Source organism: Notothenia coriiceps, unplaced genomic scaffold (genome assembly GCF_000735185.1).
Source record: "Notothenia coriiceps isolate Sejong01 unplaced genomic scaffold, NC01 NC01_scaffold00037939, whole genome shotgun sequence".
NCBI lineage: Eukaryota > Metazoa > Chordata > Actinopteri > Perciformes > Nototheniidae > Notothenia > Notothenia coriiceps.
Window position 1 is genome coordinate 511,863 of NW_011370640.1, and position 21,591 is coordinate 533,453.

The 21,591-nt window shown below is 40.6% G+C and overlaps 2 protein-coding genes across 2 annotated transcripts in view; both read left to right on the top strand.

Moving 5' to 3' along the window:
- The window catches only part of LOC104967899 (angiopoietin-related protein 1-like), a 23,944-nt gene extending 12,441 nt beyond the window's left edge, over positions 1-11,503 (top strand). The window contains exons 2-5 of the mRNA XM_010797437.1: positions 3,118-3,955; positions 5,480-5,673; positions 8,403-8,673; positions 9,212-11,503. Coding sequence (XP_010795739.1) covers positions 3,154-3,955; positions 5,480-5,673; positions 8,403-8,673; positions 9,212-9,399 — 1,455 coding nt within the window. The 5' untranslated portion in view covers positions 3,118-3,153 and the 3' untranslated portion in view covers positions 9,400-11,503. The remainder of the gene's footprint in view (positions 1-3,117; positions 3,956-5,479; positions 5,674-8,402; positions 8,674-9,211) is intronic.
- A 4,160-nt stretch (positions 11,504-15,663) lies between these two features.
- Positions 15,664-21,591, top strand: part of tada1 (transcriptional adaptor 1) — a 19,361-nt gene continuing 13,433 nt past the window's right edge. The window contains exons 1-3 of the mRNA XM_010797457.1: positions 15,664-15,747; positions 16,624-16,715; positions 16,812-16,877. Of these exons, the coding sequence (XP_010795759.1) occupies positions 15,665-15,747; positions 16,624-16,715; positions 16,812-16,877 (241 nt within the window). The 5' untranslated portion in view covers position 15,664. The remainder of the gene's footprint in view (positions 15,748-16,623; positions 16,716-16,811; positions 16,878-21,591) is intronic.

Consider the following 21,591-nt stretch of genomic DNA (forward strand, 5'->3'; position numbering starts at 1 on the left):
TTTATTTACTCTTTCTCTAAATCTTGTCGCAACCTCCCAGGCGCCTCCGTAGTCCCCTCCTCCCTCCTCCGAACGCTCCCGCGCACCGCGCAGCGCGCGTGACTACCTCCCAACGCCCTCGACTGCACAGCAGCGGCAGGCCGCAGCGACAGCCGCCACCACGCGCGACTCCGCTGACGTGCACCACACCCACGAACACCGCCATCGATGGCGCTGCAGAGACAAGAGCAGCCGCTTCGTGTGGCACGCACTGTGACACTCGCCTGATGTCGCTCCCGCCAACGAAGACAGTTCGCCCTACTCCCTGGCCACTCTTCGCTATCTGTTATTTTCTCATGTTTCGCACTTTAACATTCCCTGCACAAAGACCAACCACGCACTTTACTTCTGTCTACTAAACAAACTGTCCTGTCTGTACCTCCAACTCCGCAAAATGACATCCCTCCCAGCATTTAGTCTATTTATGATGATTTCCAGCCTCAAAAATGATGTCATCGGCAGCTCTCCGCCTCTATGAAAGTACATAAAGACGCTTTTCAATTAACAAAACGTATCGGTATCCCGGCGATACTGGCCCTGAAATACTTGTTCTCGGGACTCGAATCCAGATTTTCTGTGGTATCGCCCACCCTAGTGCTAACTGCTACAGCCTAATGGGGCTGATGTCCTTTTCTGGTTGAACGTCAGTGACGGCAGCGCTGTATATGACCTCTGATTGGCTTCCGCGGAGAACGCGCTCCACGTGACATTTCGACGCCTCGAGTTGAAAAAATTGAACTCTCGCCCGTTTGACCGGCCCTCTTCAACCTCGCCTCAATCGCGTGAATTTCGCCCCGCCGGGCCGCGCCCCACACGCCTGTCATGCCGCGCCGTCGGAGCCGAATCTCGCCGTCTGATCGTGTCTCTGCATTGACTTTACATGCTAAACTCCGCGACGCGCCAAAAGTCGCACTCGCACCCACCGTCCGGTGTGAACGCAGAATTAGCAACAAGCTGCACTATCGCCCACATGATAACTACTGGTCTTACAAACTACATAACATTACAAATAGTCAAAAAATGTTATTTAACAATTTAATAAACCACTATGAATTCCATTTTAACTTGGTTGACCAAGGCAAAACAGCTGCACAGCGGCAAGCAGCATTAAAGGCAAAATACTTGTCTACATTGGTGGTTGCCAACCCAGTCTGCAACCGGCATTTCGTATTCACCAACACGACTTTTTAATATCTATTGATTCGTGTTCACCAACACGATTTTCCCCTTCTTTTTCCGTGGTTGCACCCAGCAACGATTTTAAAAGCAATGTATTTCTATTGTAGTCTCACCCGACAATTACGTGTTACATAGGAAGACCGAAGCTGTGGGCTTCCATAAAAAGCATAGTTCTTACTCAATATCAAAGCCACAATTACTTGTTTTTAATTTTAAATTCGTACACACTTTCGGACTTTTGTTGCGTCTGTGAGGAAATAACATGGCGGCTGAGAGCTTCAGGATAATGAAATCTGTATATACACTCGTCAACATCTTTTTTTTCTTCTATCTGTTATTCCTTTTCAAGATAACACCACTGTTACTTTACTCACCAATAACACACAATTATCCTTGTTTTTATTTATTTGCCTTTAATTCAAATAATCTCTGTTTTTTTTGGCGTCGTCAGGAACTGAATTTCAAAATAAAAATAACCGGAAACAGATGTACCGCATTTCGAGTTTGGATGGCGAAGACACTACACCTACCCTAAATATCCACGCTATCGTCTTGGACCCAGTCACCGTGATTAACTTCAAGCTCTGGGATGGATGTTGGAATGGCAGTGCGCCAAGGTTACGGCCGAGCATTCAAAATTCTGTTGAATGGAACGAAACCACGCCAGGACAATCCAAAACTGGAATCGAACGCCCCTCCAGGACTACACATGCTATGGGACGTCTCTACTGAACGTTTTCGTTTTTCCCACAATTAGAAGTTGCCAGTATTAAACACATTGGTGTTATCAAATGTAAAACATATAATTAATAAATGGGTGAAAATTGCTTGTGTCCATAATGCGCAGCATTAATATATACCCACATGACAGCTCATTGTTACTTTGTAATTCTACTCCACTACAATTCAGAGGTTAACCTGGTATTTTTACTCCACTACATTTATTTGAGTTTCTTTGCAGATTCTGATTAATGATGTGAAATATAAACAACCCTTAAAGCAGACACAAGGTGCACACAGCCATAATAACTTTTTATTATTAGTGTAGGACACTTATGTATGTACAACATCTGAAGATGTGTAGTTTTATTCATGCTTTCACATAATTTTACAGCATATTGCTCTACTATTTCAGACTCAGTATTTACATTCTTATATTCAAAGAAAATCAATAATATCTTTAAAAACTACAAGTCCTTTTTTATCAGCTGTGCACCGTTATGGTGTAAATATAACCTATCTACCAATTGGATCAAATGTAAAAGTCAGCCGAATTAGTTTTGATACTGCGAGGAGACGAATTGTGTGAAGAAAAATTGAAGATGTTGTTTAATTGTTGATATATATATGATCCACGTCAAGTCTTCAGTTTCGGCGGCATTTCTTCCAGTTTTTCCAAAGGTCTTCTCATCAGGGCTCTATAAATAAAGAACTACGGCAGATCTGTAATATTTAATGCAGCCGAACCGTGTATTACAATGCCGTTATGTGATGACTTTCAAAGAGAAAAGCAAGAACACACGGAATTAAGTATTATTTTATTCTTTTAAAATGTTTTCCGGATTTCATATCATATAAACACTTTACTGCTTAATAAGTTGGCTAAATGCTAATATCGTTATGCTAACCTGTTCACAATGGCAATGTTAACATGTGTAATGCTAAATAAGTAAGCTAAACGCTTACATCAGTTTGCTTACATGTTCACACATGCTGAGGATCATAAACTTAAAATAATCTACATGGTCATTGTGGGCAGTTTTTTAGTTTTAAACCAATGTATTTGACATATTTTGACCCGATGTTAATGCAGGATGAACATTATTAACATTCATTAAGGGGGGACATGGGTGTACCAACTTTTATGTAAAATGGTCCAAACTTTTTTTTTTGTGATAGATCTTAAGCTACTTGGTGGTAAAGAGAGAAGGAACCATGGGGTCTGGATCATGGAGCGTATTTATCCTTGTTGGTCTGTCGTTTTGTGGCAACAGCCAAGCCCTCACAAAGAGCCCCATCCTGTCCCGGATACGAAGGGCTCCAGAGGCCAATGGGGAAAGCAAGAAGTGCTCCTACACCTTCCTGGTTCCTGAGCAGAAGATCACAGGACCCATATGTGCCGCCCGCGGTTACTCTACCGACAAGGATCGAGTGACACGCCTGGATGTGGCTGGAGTGCGGGACCTCCTGTCGAAGCAGCGTAGGGAGACGGAAACTTTGAAGCTGGTGGTGGATGTGGACGGCAACTTAGTGAATGAAATGAAGCTGTTGAGGAAAGAGAGCAGGAACATGAACTCCAGAGTGACCCAGCTGTACATGCAGCTGCTTCACGAGATCATCAGGAAGAGGGACAACTCGCTGGAGCTGGCGCAGCTGGAGACGCGCATCCTCAATGCCACCTCAGAGTCACTGCGTCTGGCATCCCGGTACAAAGAGCTGGAGTCCAAATACGCAGCCCTGTCTGCTGTAGTGAACAACCAGTCAGTGCTGATTGGGGCACTTGAGGAGCAATGCATGCAGGTGTACAGCCGCAGGCATGACCAGACACCCTTGGGACCTCCACTTGTGCAGGTGGTGCCTGAGAACATTCCTGTTAGTGTGCCACGTTTCACCAATGAGATCCAGAGGGACAACAACCGAGGCTTTGCCCGAGAAAGGGGCTCTCGCTCTGGGCTGTCACCCACGGGCGGCACCCTGGAAGTTCAGAAACCTCCACCTAGAAACTTCAGTGCTGAAGGTAAGTGAGAGAAGAATCCACCAATCCATCCATTACATTTCAATAATGTATTCATTGTTTCAAACGTGAAAATGTAATGCAAGTCATGGTTAAATGTAAAGCAGTCTTGACTTTGGAGGCCAGCCGTGACAAAATATAAATTCCTAAGTTTGAAAACAGCTGCAGGCAGACCAGTGGTCTAATTTTCAAAGGTCAAAGATTTGCACATTCAGCTGGAACTCTGCTGCCGGCTCAACAGAAAGAACACAAACCAGGATGGAAATAAATATGTTGTAACGTCTCAACTGAGGCAGGGGACCTAAAGCAAAGCAAAGAAAGACCTAACCAGTGCGATTTTGCTCATCAACAGTAAATTCCTGACACATTTAGATTGCCCTCGCCCAAGAATAATAAAGTGTGTAGGATTTCAGTACAGCTGTGTACGAAATTGATCCCTTACAAGACTGTTCCATTGCATGTGAGATGTAGACAAAACCCAGGCTGATGTATATACCCCTCAAAAACCACAGAGAGGCACTTCTGCTATACTTTATGGGATGAATGGACTAAACCTTTACATTATTATTTTACCATTAGCCTGGAGAGGGTTGCTCCCCCTTCAAATAAACTCATTGCTTCATAGGCTATTAAGTAAACATGCTATGCTAATGAGAATGTTGAATTACTTTGGAAAAATGCAGTTAATCGCAGTGGTTTTACAAAATATGTATTAAGTTGTTCCTGTTTTGTTTTCATACCACAAATGGGGCAAGTCATATCTTATAAAGTCATTTTATTTGCCTGACTCCCTACCGCTGTTCCTTAAGGACATGGTAAACATCTTTGCTGGATAAATGTGTTTTTTATTACTCTTTGTTTGTGTGATTTTATTCTTGTTTACCAGTTTCCCTAAAAGTTCAACCCTCTGTCAGACTTCAATTTTAAATGTCTCTTAATCATGTTCTGAAACAACAGAGTCAAATTGTCATGCAAACCCAAACTGAGTTTCAACCTGAATCAGACTCTTTGATACATGTTTTAATATTTATATTGCGTTTAACCCATAGGTTTAACCCTAAATCCTTAGACTCACTTCTCCTGCCTAAACATAACCAACGAAACCTACAAAGGCAACAAATTCTAGCCAATCAAAAGCAGAGTGAGGCGGGTAATGCTTTTGCCCTAAGAAGAAAAATAAAGTCTGTAAGGTCAAATGACGTCTTTTGCATAATAATTAGCCATCTGTTCCTGTGTGTTTTTTTTTAGAACTGGCCACTTATTTGAAGGAAAACAGACTGTCAGAACAATGGGCCTTTTCCAATTGCATACTTTTTCTGACTTCTGAGGTCTCAAAATAATAGGCTGTCAGAAAAAAAATGGGCATTGAAAAATTTCCTTTGAAACTTTCACAACAAACTGAGTTTTGCCACATGAACGTAGCTACATGTAATCAAAATGGGGAAAAAATGAAACCAGATATATTCCTGCTAAAAGCTAAATAGCCACGGCTAGATGCCCACCTCTCTCTTTTGTCCTTTCCTTCAGGTCCTTTCAGAGACTGTCTCGACGCGCAGGAAGCTGGCCACAGCACCAGCGGCATGTACCTGATCAGACCAGACGAAGCAGAAAGGCCAGTGCAGGCTTGGTGTGAACAGGACATCGACAACGGCGGCTGGACCGTTATCCAGAGCAGGCGAGACGGATCCATTAACTTCTTCAGGAACTGGGATAGCTACAAGGTGTTGACATATGACATTTCCCCCACCCTGTCTGTCTTATTTTTCTGTCTTCTCTCCTGAGCCAACTTCAATATTTGTGTCATCTAAAGACAACATGGGGGCTGTTACAGTATACAGGACTGTCTCAGAAAATTAGAATATTGTGATAAAGTTCTTTATTTTCTGTAATGCAATTAAAAAAACAAAAATGTCATACATTCTGGATTCATTACAAATCAACTGAAATATTGCAAGCCTTTTATTATTTTAATATTGCTGATTATGGCATACAGCTTAAGAAAACTCAAATATCCTATCTCTAAATATTAGAATATCATGAAAAAGTATACTAGTAGGGTGTTCAACGAATCACTTGAATCGTCTAATTAACTCGAAACACCTGCAAGGGTTTCCTGAGCCTTGAAAAACACTCAGCTTGGTTCAGTAAACTAAATCAACAAGTTATGGGAAGACGTGCTGATCTGGACTGCTGTCAGAGGACCCGTCATTGACACCCTCCATCAGGGAGGGGTAGGACACAAAAAGAAAAGTTTCTCAAAGAGCAAGCTGTTCACAGAGGCAGTTTCAAAGCACATCCACCAAAAAGTCGTGTTGGAAGGGGAAATGTGGCAGAAACGCTGCAGCCAACGCAAGAGAGATGACGCGAGCCTTAACAGGCATTGTGAAAGAAAGAGTCGCTTCCAGGAATTTGGGGGAGCTTCAAAGACAGTGCGACTGAAGCGAGTCCAGGTATCGAAAGTCACGTGTTCACAGACGTGTCGGGAAATGGCTTACAATAGCCGTATTCCCCATGGTCAGCCACTTCTGAACTCAAGATCAACTGGAAGAGGGCGTCTGACTTGGGCTAGGAAAAAGAAGCACTGGACTGTTGCACAGGGTCCAAAGTCCTCTTCAGACGAAAGCAAGTTTTGTATTCATCTTGGAAGTCAAAGGCGCCAGAAGTCTGGAGAAAAGCTGGGAGAGGAGCAAGAATCCAAGTTGCTTGAAATCCAGTGGAAGTTCCCACAGTCAGCGATGGTTTGGGGAGCCATGTCAGCTGCTGTGTGGGTCCACTGTGTTTCATTCAAGCCCCCGAGTAAATGCAGCTGTGTACCAAGAGATTTAGAGCACTACATGCTTCCCGTCTGCTGAAAAGCTCTATGGAGATGAGGAATTCATTTTCCAGCATGATCTGGCATCTGCCCACAGTGCCAAAACCACCAGTAACTGGTGTACTGACCATGGCATTACTGTCCTCGATTGGCCTGCAAATTCCCCTGACCTGAACCCCATAGAGAATATGTGGGGTATTGTGAAGAAGAAGCTGAAAGACACCAGACCCAACAATGCTAATGAGCTAAAGGCCGCTATTGAAGCATCCTGGGCATCCATAACACCTCAGCAATGCCACAGGCTGATTGCCTCCATGCCACGCCGCATTGATGCAGTAATCCGTGCAAAAGGATTCCCAACCAAGTACTGAGTGCATTAATGGACATTTTCAAATGTTTGATTGTGTTTTGCTGTTATAAATCTTTTTTTTTTACTTGGTCTGAGGAACTATTCTAATTTTTTGAGATAGGATTTTTGAGTTTTCTTAAGCTGTATGCCATAATCAGCAATATTAAAATAATAAAAGGCTTGCAATATTTCAGTTGATTTGTAATGAATCCAGAATGTATGACATTTTTGTTTTTTTAATTGCATTACAGAAAATAAAGAACTTTATCACAATATTCTAATTTTCTGAGACAGTCCTGTATGACCCATGTAGCGGAACCCTCTGGGGTCTGGACTATTTCCTAGGCCAGATTCCTTGTGTTTTCACTAACTGTAAAATTTAACGCCCCGTCAGCAGCAGTATTCGTGGAGGGTTATCTGGTTTGAGATTCCCATTATGAAACATTAGATGGCCCACTAGGAAGGTATGTTCCGTAGCTCAAACTGCAGAGGTTTCTTTCCAAACCGCGACTACTATGGAGCCTTCCTGGATGAATAGCTGGTTGGCTTGCGCAACATATAGACCCTCTCATCAAAGCTATGTGAGAATAAGATGGAGTATATCGTGGCTGGCAGCCTCAGCGATCCAGTGTTCCGTTCAACCTCGCCAGGCTCGTGCATGTGTAACTGGAAGCTAAATTGCTCTCTTCAACATTTATTTGCCTCTGTGCTCTTTCAAAAAGCCACCACAAGTACACACACACAGCACCAGAGAGGAGGCCCTGGACTGAAACCCTACATCGTTCATCATCTGCTGGCTCACCAAGCTAATCCCCAATCCCAAACCTCAACCTCCTCTACCAAGTGAAGTGTTCTTCAGGCACATGGCCAGATGTACATTGCTCGTTGTTATTCAACATACGCGCCAAGGCCATTTTCACCAGCAGCCGTGATCTAAGAGCTCTGTTGGGTTTAAGTGATGAACCAGCATTTCGAGGATGGATGCTTATTTTGCTGCCTACACTCTACAACATGTCTTTTTAATCATTTCAAGGACAGGGTGGTAATCTTTTGCAACAGCTTTTTCCTTTTGAAGCTTTGTAGTTTGTCTTAACTACAGAACCACAACCCGAACGTCATCAAAAAGAAAACTCTTGTTTGTTCTGTTACAATCCCACAGCCTTATTCACAAGGGGGTTTTATCTTCCCAAACAATTCTCAACAACTCCTCAGGCTACCACATGAAAAACAATGCTCGTTATTTCCTGTGATCTTTCTCTAACCCTCCTTTTAATTTTCCTTTGATTCAGAGCGGCTTTGGCAACATAGACGGGGAATACTGGCTCGGCCTGGAGGGCATCTACAACCTGGGGAGGCAGGGGGACTACAAGCTGCTTGTGGAGCTGGAGGACTGGATGGACAAGAAGGTGTACGCTCAGTACAGCAGCTTCCATCTAGAGCCTGAGAGCGAGGGATACCGTCTGCGACTGGGCACCTACCAGGGCAACGCCGGGGACTCCATGAGCAGCGACAACGGCAAACAGTTCACTACTCTGGATCGAGACAAGGACGCCTACTCAGGTAGATGACCTTTAAAATGCATTATGATTATTTATTGAAATTGTGCCTAGTTTTCACATCTAATCTAGCAAACATTATATATTGGTCAAAAATAAAACCTTCAAAGTCTCTTAATAAATACCCATTACACATTCTTGAAATCCAGATTTCTCTAACAGGGTCATAATAGATTAAAGACCAATAAAATATGGCATCAGTCCCACGAATCCTGTAATGCTTTATGATGCAATTACCATAATATGCATTCCCAAATGAAAATTGAAAGTTATTATGACCGGGCAAATTGCACAAAATCACATCTTCCACTTCTTTGTCCATAATTTTGAGCATGTAAGCAGCTAAAGAGTAGCCTTCGCTAGCAAGCACTGAAAACCAGCAAACGTTACATGCTAACATCTACAAGTCAGAAGCACCAGAGATCTGGTCGCTCTATCTTGAAAAGGCAAAATAGAAACCAACGATTTTATATAAAAACTGTAAATATGTATATGTTTTATAAAAGAACACTGTCATTAACCTTCCTGTTTCCCTACTACAGGTAACTGTGCCCATTTCCATAAAGGAGGCTGGTGGTACAACGCTTGCGGTCAAGCTAATCTGAACGGTGTCTGGTACACCGGAGGCGTTTACCGCAGCAAATTCCAAGATGGGATTTTCTGGGCCGACTATGGTGGAGGCTTCTACTCTATGAAGGCTGTCCGTATGCTGATCAGGCCCATAGACTGAGGAGATATTTTAAGCAAGGCTGAACCAGTGGCAACTGTGGAGGCCAGGGAGAAACATTGTGACTGGATAAGTCATCAGCAACTGGTTCTTCGTTGATAAAAGAACTTCCCCAATGGAGGCAACCAATCATCAGTAGTGACTTGAACTGCCTTCTGTTACAGACATGGACTGTTCACTTTATATGGTAATAGATGCACAAAAAGAGGGATTTAGGGGGCATTCCTATTTATAGTAAGCCATACTGCTACTTTTATCAACAAATATGTTGGTGCAGGCAAATTAAGTATAATTTCAGAAGATGTACAGCCAGATCATGCAATCTGTCTATATGTTTATGAGACTGCAGTGTTTTCCTCATTACTGGGTCACCCAGAGGAGACGAGGTGCCACGTCCTTACAGAACCTTCATATTGATTTCATTCATAAGCTTTAGCCTCACAGGATCTAAAAGCAGCTTTTCCTACCTTGCCAAGATAAACATGTGGAGGGAACACTCATACATGGTATATAACTTATATAGCTGGAAAATACATCTTGTTAATACAGATATTTATACTCTGTATCCACATCCAAATCTAAAAAAGGCCAGCACCTTAAAGAGATTGAGAAGGAATGTGGTTTAAATACATATTTTTATATACACTAGATTACAAAAACAGCCTGGTTTAACAACATTAATACTCTATGTTAAACTACTTTGTCCAAGTGCAGATGACCAGAAATGATAATTTATGTGTACAATTAACTTATCATAACAGGTAAAAGGGCCAGGTGTCCTGAGGGAACAGTAAATGATCCTATAGAGAAAATAACAAATGTCCTAACTGTATAAATGACAATCATTCCTAAAGTGAGCTTGCACGTATGGAAATTGCTGTTATGTGTTTTTCTCATTTGGCTGTTGATGTAATTTCAGTATGATTCTGGGAAAAATTATCATTGTTAATGGAAAAAAACGAAAAATGGAATAGCATTTTGTTGACGAGTTGTTTTTGAGCATGAAAAATATGCCAACCAAGCGTGTTGAAAGTTAGGCAATGGGACAGACAACGAGAAACACATTGCTGAAAACCAGACACGATGAAAAAAGAAAAAGAGAGCAGGGAGGGGATGAACTGGGATGGAATCAGTCCAAATTTCCGAGTTATATTCCCCCACTCTTCCTTATAAATACAGAGACATTTACATTCTTTCCACACAAAAGTGCTTGAGTTGTATGTTTTCGTAAAATATCTTTTAAAGTCAGTGGGCCTACACTCTGTAATCACCGGTATGGAAGGAAAGCGGCATCCTTTTAGGGGAGCCATCCCAGAGGAGAGGGGAGCTGGGGGTTTATTTTCCTTTTTTTGAACAGTTGGGTCTGCTTTGAACAACGGAGCTGCATTGCCTTTGGTGTCTCAGACAAAAATAGAAACCTCATATTGTGAGTGTTTCTTCTTAGTGACCACAATAGCCCTCACACCCATCTCTTCAAAAAACTTTTATAAAGCAACAAAACGCCAAGAAACGAGAACGGTCACAGCCAGCTGGACATGGAAACATGTTTATGAACATGTAAAAAAACGATGTTGAATAAAAAAAGGTTTTATATGTTAAAATGTGCAGCAATAAAAGCTGAAACCAATGAGTCACTATATGACTCCACTTAACAATATAACAATAACAGTTGTAGCATAGAACTTTAGCGTCACTTGAAGGGACATTCTTCCTCATTTGGATTCAGAAGAACTCTTCTCATGTGACATGCTGATTCATACTGTTAACCAAGTCATACTTAGCTCTTGATTTGGTCATTTGTAATCTTTGTTCAGATTTCCTGCCCCTTTCAAACTTATCTTGTGAGAGTCATGCAGATAACATTTTTGTTTTTTTAGCGGTTGCAGAAGGAAAATGTATTGCATGTCTGGATCAATTTAATTCTGGCCCTCAACCTGAACTACAAAACTCTTTTTCACTGTGTATTTTTATTGGTCCACCAAACAAAGCACAATGTCATCAGATCAGTCAAAACGTTTAAAAAAGTTTTCTTGAGACTCAGGCTTGAATAGATGAATATAGAGCCAGCAGGTGGTTAGCCAACGTTAGCATAAAGACTGCAGCAGACAAAGCTAGCTTGGTTCTGTCCTAAGTTTCAAAACTCCCTATTAAACATTTTATATCGTGCATGTTTTATTCATACAGAAAATATAAAAAAAACGTCAAGTTGTGGTTTTACAAGTGGTTAAGTGCTGAAACTTCCGACCTATGTTACTGTGCCCAGTCGCTATACGCCAGGAAAAACAGCAACACATAAAACCTCGGAAACCACAACTCGTGATTCAACAAACTAGATAACGTGTTAATTAGTGACCTTGATATGTACTGGCTGGTATTTTTTGACTTGAGTAGATTCAGTATGGCTCTTTCCCCGTGTTTTTGTTTTCTTGATGCTAACACAAGCTAATGGCCTGGGCCTAGCTTCACATTTAGCGTAGCCAACACACAAGACTGGAAGGCCTACTGGTATTTTCTTCTCGCTCTGGTAAAGAAGGAAAACAAACACATTGTCAAATTATGAACTTAACAATAAATCAGATCAAGTAAGACAACAATTATCCCTAACAGGCCACAAACACAGCTGAAAATGTCAAGTGCAGTCTCAAACTCTGTCTTCAACAATCTGAGCCCATGCCAAAGAGTTTTATTGAACAGTTAGCGTACTTGTTCTTTAACTCCAACACCTTCCTGTCCCAACTCTGCCTTTCAGACGTCGAGACTATATCCAACCAAGAGACTTACTGTGGGATGCTTCATCACCACAGGAGCTGTAACTGAAGTCTTCCAATAACTCTGCCCAACAAACACTGAACTCTTACATTTTAAATAGCCTCTTGGGGGTATGGAAATGCATGATTATCCCACAAAACCCAAACCACTGGGAATTCAGACGTTGGTACAGGGAAGGTGACATCCCTGGCTCTGGTAAGGGGGACCACACTCAGGCCTGTGTAACACAAATACTGGGCTAACAGACTGGGGATGGCCGAGTGTTCGTGCAGTGTGGTCCTCGGAGAACCGCTGCATGTTTCAGAGGTGAAAGCCCTCTTTGTCACTGAGTGAAGCATCGCTGTCTATGAGTCCCACCACCGAGATGGCACCAGGATCGGAAGATTTGTGGAAGAAGCTGGCTCTGCCGCTGTTTGCTGAAAGACATCTGCTGTGTGGGGAATGTCCGTGAGAGTGACTCATTAGCCCCAATAAGTTCAGTGAACGTCAAGCAGCAAATCAACAGACAGGAAGTGGAGCTGTTTTCTTTGAAAATAAGCACTGTGACAAATGTTTTGCCCTAACTGGGAAAGTTAAACAATTCCATAGCTAAGTCCGTTCCTAAGTGCCCTTTTGATTTAAAGCTTAACAGACACTTGTTTAAGATGGATGATCACTTGGAGGGTTCTGGGAAGTCTCACCAGGCTACAGTTTCCACTCTCCCATATTAGTCTAAAATATACAGCAGAGGGATGTTTAATTTAGCTGTGAAAGGCACAAGCAAGCATTGAGATAGTCATTTTTGATTTATTTTAATGCCTTTTAATGCCTTTTTTTAACAGAAGGAAGGTAATACACACCAATCACATCCTACAGATAACAAACAACAGAGCACTTCAGCCACGAGATGTGAGCTCCAGTTTCAGCTGCCAGGTAACAGATATGTTGAATACATCTATTAGTGACCAGAAAATTCAGATGGTTTTCATTGTTCATGCGGTTGGCAAGGAAAGCTTATTTATTCTAGACTCAAACCTTGAAGCCCTTTATCATTCTAATGGATTTCTAACAGACATATGACCTCAGAACACTGCGGAGTCAGCATTAGTCAGTGGATTGGAGGACACACTAATAGTCTGCATGACTGTTAGCTGTATGATTCATAAGATTTCACTTGTTGTGATAAATGGTTTGAGTCATCGAGGTCTGTTTAAGGCTTCAGGACCACCTGGAGCAACAGTGCCAAAGGAGCGACCGCTTTGACGGCTCAACTGTTTTTACACGTTAAAACAGTGAAAAACAAAAAAGGCCTCTAGCCTCAGCGGGTTCAACAGGGGGCATGAGCCAAAAAGCCACAGAGCACAACAGAAGGAACCACAGAGACATCCAGCCCAGTGAACAATAATAAAAAACACTTACAGCAGTAACATAGTTTGTTGGTATAATTGGATGGGATACTTCCTTCTAATTGAATGAAAGTGTTTTCCAATTTCATTAAAACTATTACGACAGTGTGATTTGTTGGAAGGAGGTCATGGAAATTATTAAAGTACTATGGACAAACACAATAAAGGTAATTTCATACAATGTTGTTAATAGTTCATCCCCAGAGCATTCTTGGAATTTGTGTTGCACGTCTACCCTGCTGTACTTCTCATCCTCTCTAATGAGCCCATGTTATATTCTCAGTTTATATCATCTTTTTTCAATAAAGCTTTCTCAATCCAAAAGAAAATTGGGGCTGCCGTAAAAACTCGTCCTGAACTGCTCGCAATAGCCAAGTCACTTCTTCCTGGCAATGGAGATTCTTATTGCACTACATATTGGTTCCAATGCACCTTGACCTTGCTAAAGTTAAGTTTGATGACACTTTGATAAAATATGTCCAGTTTCTATGGTCGATTTCCTCCTTTTACTCAGTTCTACTGTCACAAGATGTCAGTGGACTGGACCTTGCAGGATTTAAACCGTACTATGATACCATCTAGTGGTGGAGTAGTATTACTACCTATCCATACCACTGTAAAGGAGAACAGGAGATAAGCCGTACTTTTTCATTGATTAAAAACACTTGCTGACATTCTGTTCAAGTTTATGATTAAATAAGTTATATGTTATGTATAATGTAATGATAACATTAATTATGTAGGATTTCTGGTTTGACAGAAACATGCCTTTGGTCCAAGGGACATGTCTTCCTAGAAGTTTGTCTTATGAATTCGGATTAATTCACATCTCATTTCAATTGGCAAAAATCAATAGTTTTTGTTTTTTTGCAGTTCCTATAGTTTTCTCTGGAAATGGGGGCCATTTCTCTGATTTTGTGAAAGGGTTTAGCTGAGGTTTCTTTACCTGAGTCAATATCACCATACAGTGCATTTGAGACTTCCCCATTTCCAAAATTCCAATTTTCCATTGAACTTCATATTCATTGTATTAAGTATACGTTATGCTGTTAGAAATGGATGTTGGTCAAGCTACCACACTTTTTATAAATTAACTGCAAGTACATGCAAACAGCAAAATGTATCCACCCTGTCATGGACAACATTCAAAACATTGTAATTACATAGTGATTATAAAATGTACATTTTCAGAAAGCTATAGTCCCTTTCTCAACAATATATTTCAGTTCATGAAAAAAGTATTTGGATAATAATGAAATTATGGCAAACTATTTGTACCATGTCCACCCTGTCATGGAAGGCTTGCTGACAGGGTGGACATGGTACAAATAGTTTGCAATAATGTCCCACACATGTCCCACCCGTCCCACCCGATGTTGACGTGTCAGAGTCTGCAGAGCAGTGTGTGGGACATGCCAAAATCACGTACATCTAATGAAAAAATAAGGTATAAAATGAAAGAAACACATTTCAAGAGACTTATCATTGTACTGATATGTGTGTAAATGTTTCGCCATTTATAATAAGACCTCAGAGTTGCATTATTCTGCTACATTTTCATAGTAACTGAGTGATTCTGATGGGGACACCAAAGTTACTTCATAGTGATATTGACCCACCTGTGGGAACATTTATAATTGAGCTGCTGAGGTTACCACAAAGCTTTTATGCCATTAGAGTAACTTGCAAAACATATACTTTTAATACAATATCGGTGATTGTCTTAAATACAAATAGAGAAGTTTCCTAAAATTATACAAATGTTTTACCTTGCAAAGTTTTTTCTCATGTAATGGTGCTCTAAATATTGTAGCCTACTTCTTGCCGAGCTCAACCTCAAACCTTGTCCCATCTTCTTTGGAATTGTCAGTAAACACATATGGAAATATTGTTCGAAATGTATTATTTAGCATTCTTTACCAATTACAGAATATCAGAGGGAAATTAATATCGTGAATCTATTGATTATTCTAGCCACTATTATCCGCAATTCGGTAAATAAATGAACTTGTTTACGTCCTGTTCTTCAAAAAATGACCTGCTTCAATAAAGTTTGGAGATTAAAAAAAGTGAAGCCGCTGTCGCCGCCTGATGACATCAATCCAGGCCTGTTTATGGACGCCATGGCAGCTCATGCTAGCGAGCTCGAGATTGCAAAGAAGAATTTAACTGATGCAATTGGTGATAATGTCAAGCAGTGAGTAAACCGTTATATCTGCTTGTTTAACTGTATTTGGTGTTTGTTTTTGTATATTTTCGTTCTTGCTTTGCTACTGAAATCTGAAGTAATTTGCCATTAACGCTAGCTAATAGCTATGTGGAAACTAGCAGGTTGCTAGTGTTTGCAGCCTGTCTGCTAAGCAACAGTTATCATTAAGCCACTAGTGTTATTATACATTATTTAATGTGTGCTCTCAGGAGGAAGAAATGCAAATAACTAAAGTTGTAGGTTTGTATGAATACTGCTTGTGTATCATGAATTAGCATCAATTCAACTTTGTAGATTTCTCCTAAATACACCACAAGTGGGCATTAGATAGTGCCTCGTTTGTATTTAAACAAAACATTTAATAAAATATTGTAGCACAAAACATTCCTCAATGTGATGAACTGGGGAAGTGTCATGGTATAATTAATTAGATGCATATTTTAACGTTTTTCACCTGAAGTGTCTTGGAAAATGTAAGATTTTTTTGTAATGCCATTATTTTTCTTTTAATGCCAGTTGACGGTATTTTTCTGAGATATATCCAAATTCCTCCTGTGAAATACATTTGACTCTTATATATCAAACAAAATTAATCTGGATTTGTCAAATGTTTAGATTTTCTTTTCTGAAAATGTACGCAAATGATCACATAAGTTGATTCAAACAGCATTTCAGAAAACGTGTAATAATACAAAATAGAAAACAATTGTCTTTATAATTAAATTAGGGTATTTAATAGTGATTTTGTATTTTGTATTTACTCTGTTCTGACATAAACATTTTTTATGAAATTTAAAGGAATACTGTAAATTAACCTTAGCTCTTAGAGTAAGATGTTTTTATTGACGTTGCCTCTCCTCGCAGTTACTGGGCGAACCTGAAGCTTTGGTTCAAACAAAAGATCAGCAAAGAGGAGTTTGACATTGAGGCACGTCGTCTGCTGGCTCAGGAGAATGGTTAGTAAGCGCAAAAAATATTTATGGCCTATATTTTGATTATAAAAAAGTTTAAGCTATCTGAATTGCTTACATTGTATTTTCCTTCCTCTGCAGTCCATATTCACAACGATTTTCTCCTGGCCATCCTCACACGCTGCCAGATCATTGTCTCCACACCTGGTACGTTTTTCTTTTTTTTAAATATATTTGTATTCAGATTTTGTATTGTATTACAAATCAGTACAAACACTTACTCAGCCCTTACCCCCAAACCCACATACACATCTGCAACAGAGAGAGTGATGTAAGCGGTAATTAACACAATTAATAAAAAATAAAAAATGGGATAAAAGAGAAATCTAAAAAATAGATATGAAAATAGAATTGTAATCATTGGTGCACAGTAACAGTAGTAGCAATTGTAATTTATATATTTATACAATTTAAAAAAATGTGTAAGTCCATGAAGCACAGAGATAGGTTTCTCAAGTATTTTACAGTATCAATTCGAGTGCTACATGGACACACGACTAAATGAGTAATTAATGAGATGGTCTAAGGCAGGGGTTCTCAAAGTTTTGATGAGTGAGGGCCAATTTAGGTACCCAATATTGGATTGAGGGCCGCCCAAGAAAAAACGGAACACAAAATTCCAAAACAAATATTTTCTTTATTGCACACACCCATTTTGTGACATTCTGTTTATCCCTTAAAATGTTAGATTGGGATCTGTTTCATCTACACCTTTTTTGTTTAACCTAATTGATTTATTACCCATCCTAAAATTGGTACAATAAATTGGTGATCAGCGAGTAGGAGTTGCAGAAGAGAATTATTTTTGGATTAGTTTTTTTTCTTGATTCCTCTCCGCTTTCTCCAAACCATGCCGGGGGGAGAGCGAGAGGAAACGGAGGAACCATGGCCAACGAGGGCAGCAGCCGGGGCCGGAGGAACGTCTGATTCAGAAAAGAGGAAGTAGCTGAAGACGGGGCAGGGTCCGCAGAAATGGGTGAAGCCTATGGAGGCCCACCATCACTGGCCTGGCCAAGTATTCCACGAACATGGCTTGCTGACCAGCACAAGCACGAGACGCCCGAATAGCTGTGGAAGACTGCACAGCAAGCAGCAGCAGTTTAGAAGGCGGTTGTGCCAGCAATGAATCTTGCTTCAATCAGAAGGTGCAGGCCCAACATCAGTAACTTGGAGCAACTTTCTCGGTAAAGCAAGTATATTCGCGGGCTAATGTGATTGGCTTAGAGGGATGTAACTCATCCTCACAGAATTAATTTGGAGTTCCCTCAACGTGACAGCGTTTTCAGCAAGTACCATTTAAAACCAAGAGCCAAGGCTTCAATATTAGACCGATCTGATGATATTGAACATTTTCTTCGTTACTTTTGAGAGAATTGCAGCAGCATGCAGAATGGCCCAACTGAAGCATTGGGGCTTCAGACTATCCATTTATAACGGGTAAAGCCAGAAGTTTATTATGTTGTTACATCTCAGATGTTATGTTTCAGTTGTGCTCTGTCTAGACCAGGGGTTCTCAAAGTTTTGATGAGTGAGGGCCAATTTAGGTACCCAATATTGGATTGAGGGCCGCCCAAGAAAAAACGGAACACAAAATTCCAAAACAAATATTTTCTTTATTGCACACACACACACACACACACACACACACACACACACACACACACACACACACACACACACACACACACACACACACACACACACACAGAGAGTATTGCGCTGGAGTTAGTGATATGCTGTGGATTTCCTGTCTTATCAGCAGGGCCCTGTTTCAGAACCAATTCCAGCTACTCAAGCACCACAGGATAGTCTCTGCAAGACAAATACAGAGAGACAGAGAGGGGGGAGGGAGAGAAAGAGACTTTTAAAATAGAAGCTTACCAAAGACCACAATAACAATACCACAACAGTAATAATAACCTCTAGTGAACTACCTATTTCATCACAAGACGATTACATATGCCGTCTCTTTCTCACACACACAACAAAGCGCACACACCAATTCATAATACTGCGTGTAAGTTTTCAGGCCTAATATATATATTATTTGTTGTTCGACAGAGAGGGTTTGCAAGGTGTAGTCCGTGTGACAATAAACGGTGACTTATAAACGGGTCGCGCTTCGTAGGTTTCGAGTGATTTGGAGGGACTAACCTACGTCTGCAGGGTTTCGCGCCCAGTTTCAAAACAGTGCACTTGTCGCCTTGTTTTAAACAACCTTTCAAAAGCAACAACATCGCTCTACCTCCTCGGTCCCGGCAGCGCATTTTTTTCGCAAAACAGTGACTCCTCTTAATTTCAAACTACAAAAAAAAAAAAGAGTACATAAAATATAACAACTCTAAATTAATAAAACCTCCCGTTGCAGAACATCAGAAAAAAAAAAAAAAAAAAGCAAAAAAAATATAGAGAAAAGTCAAATAACACAACCAAGACCAATTATATTCACTATACCGGAGTAGACGTTCCAAGTCAAAAAAAAAACACTATACAGTACACGAAGTTCTCAATAATTGTAAACTATAAATAGATACAGAGTAATAAATAATAAAAAAAGGAAAAAAAACTAGTATTAAAACAATAAAACATGTTAAACAAGTAAATCCCGAAATAATAACAACTCCGCGACTCTGACATTTGCAAACTTGTCTGAAAAAAAAAAAAACAAACAATAAAAAAAAAAAAAAAAAAAAAAAAACAAAATAAATCAGAGAACGTCATTGAATAATAAATTTTGGTTCTCAACACAAAAAAAAAAATAAATAATGACCGAAAGTCATAAAGATAAAAAAAATAAAGTCAAAAGTGTTTAGAATCGTTTACAATTAAGAAGCCACTTCGACATTGTGTCCGGATAAGATAAACCATCAGTGACTATTAAACGGTCCGCCTCGGTTCGGAAAAGTCACTACCTCTTAAGTCACGCTTCTACGTAAAACTTTCACACGACTGTCAAAAAACAAAAAAAAACAATACAAAAAAAAAAAAAACAATACGGGACTGTTTTCAGTTTCAAGGCACTGTATTAAATATGGAGCTTACTGTGTCACTGTGACTGCTTAGCTTCTTAGAACCGGTTACTACGAGTTTCTCCGTTAAACCCTGATGCAACACCTTCCGGATTCCGTTCCCCAGGCGAAAAGATTATCGTCGACCCTACTCTCATATGTCTGTAAAGACTATCGACGTTGTGAGACTAAAAGTAACTCCTGTCCAGTGGCCTCCTGAAACTTTATCCGCTCCTTGACGATTCCCCGTAGCCCTCTCATAGTTATCGTCTTGTTCCCCCCTAGGCTGATAAACACTTACAGACTACAACAGCATTTCAGAGCTAACGTATGTCGTACACACCTCCGACTGTAAGTGACACAAAGGTCCAACACGTGTTAGTCTACCGTAACGGATCGAAAGTCGGTAATCCAGCCGCGAAAACTCTACCCCGCACACGGCGACAGAAAAATAAACGAGTGCGTTTACAAACCTGGTTATGCCTCCCCACTCTTGGATTAGTTCATAATAGTGACGTATTAAATGGTTCAATTCCGGAACGAACGAGTAAATGCCGTAAACAATTTAAACTTTGTACAGTAAACCTGTAACAACAGTTTCTGTCACTTTTAAAGTATTCAAAGCGTCTACCGAGACAATATAAGTGGTAGGTTAAGTTAATTGGAAAAAACCAACGTTAGTTCCCCGACTTAAACCACTGGCAGTAATAATGAAGGAAGTAACCGACAGTCATCACACACATGACTCGTCAAACTCCACGGTCTTTTTTTTTTTAATGTGATTCGCAAAAAAATCTAAACTTCCTTTCTTTAAAGCCGACTCTAAAGCTAAACGTTTACGCTTTTCACTGGTAATCTAACGATAAGTCAATCTCACTTCGTGACTACCCGAAGACACTCGCAACCCGCAAGGAACAACTAGGACTTTGTGCGAAAGAGTCAGCAGAAGTTAACACTATCGACGTGTTCCCACGTAAACCTAAATAAACAGAAGTAAAAAAAAAAACAAAGCGTGGGTAACTAAAACTTTTTTTTCGGCAGTTCGAAAGGTCCGCTATTTTAGAAGTTGGACAAATCCCCCGATCAAACCCAGTTAACGAGATAACTCTACCACCACTCCAATTAAGATGCGGTAAAAAAGGACAAAAAAACAATTAGGGCCGGAACGTTCCACCCAGAGCGATAAAAAAAAAACATCCACACACAAGCAAAATGGGTAGTTGGGACACACAGTCTTGTCTTGAGTGTTGGGAGTACCTTTTTGAGAGTTCAAAAAAAAAATCCTTAAGGTGTAGGAACGAAGAGACCTGAAGCACGACGTGCTTCTTCAGTAAGTAAAGTGGAATAAGTTCTCGGGAAGTGTAACAAACGATTGCGCTTCTTTCACAATCGACGTTCTTTACGTCAAGCTCAGGTTAGCTGAGACGTCCCTCCTGAGACTCCCGGGATCTCGTCGTATAGCTACTGTACTATGAGTAGCAAGATCGGTTCCTGAAGGAGTAGGCTGCATGGAAAACGAATAAAAATAGCGGGTTGTAATCGGTAGGTTCTTACCCGGGAAGGAGACAAGGCCGTTCGGTCGATGTAAACACCTCTTTTTGAAGAGCTGGTAAGCACCGGTAAGTTGTTTAGGGGTCGACTCTAGGTCCGACTTGCCTACTCGGGTAGATGTACGACAGGTAAGCATATATCGTTGTGTTGCCTCTACCCTGGCCTGTAGTTTCCTTATCATCGGTTGTCTGCTGTCGTGGTATTTAGGGTAAGTTTCATCCTTTTCCATCAACTACTGTCCGTTATTTATCGGGCTAAACACAATGTTTATTGTTGTTGTTGTTATATTGTTACTACTACCT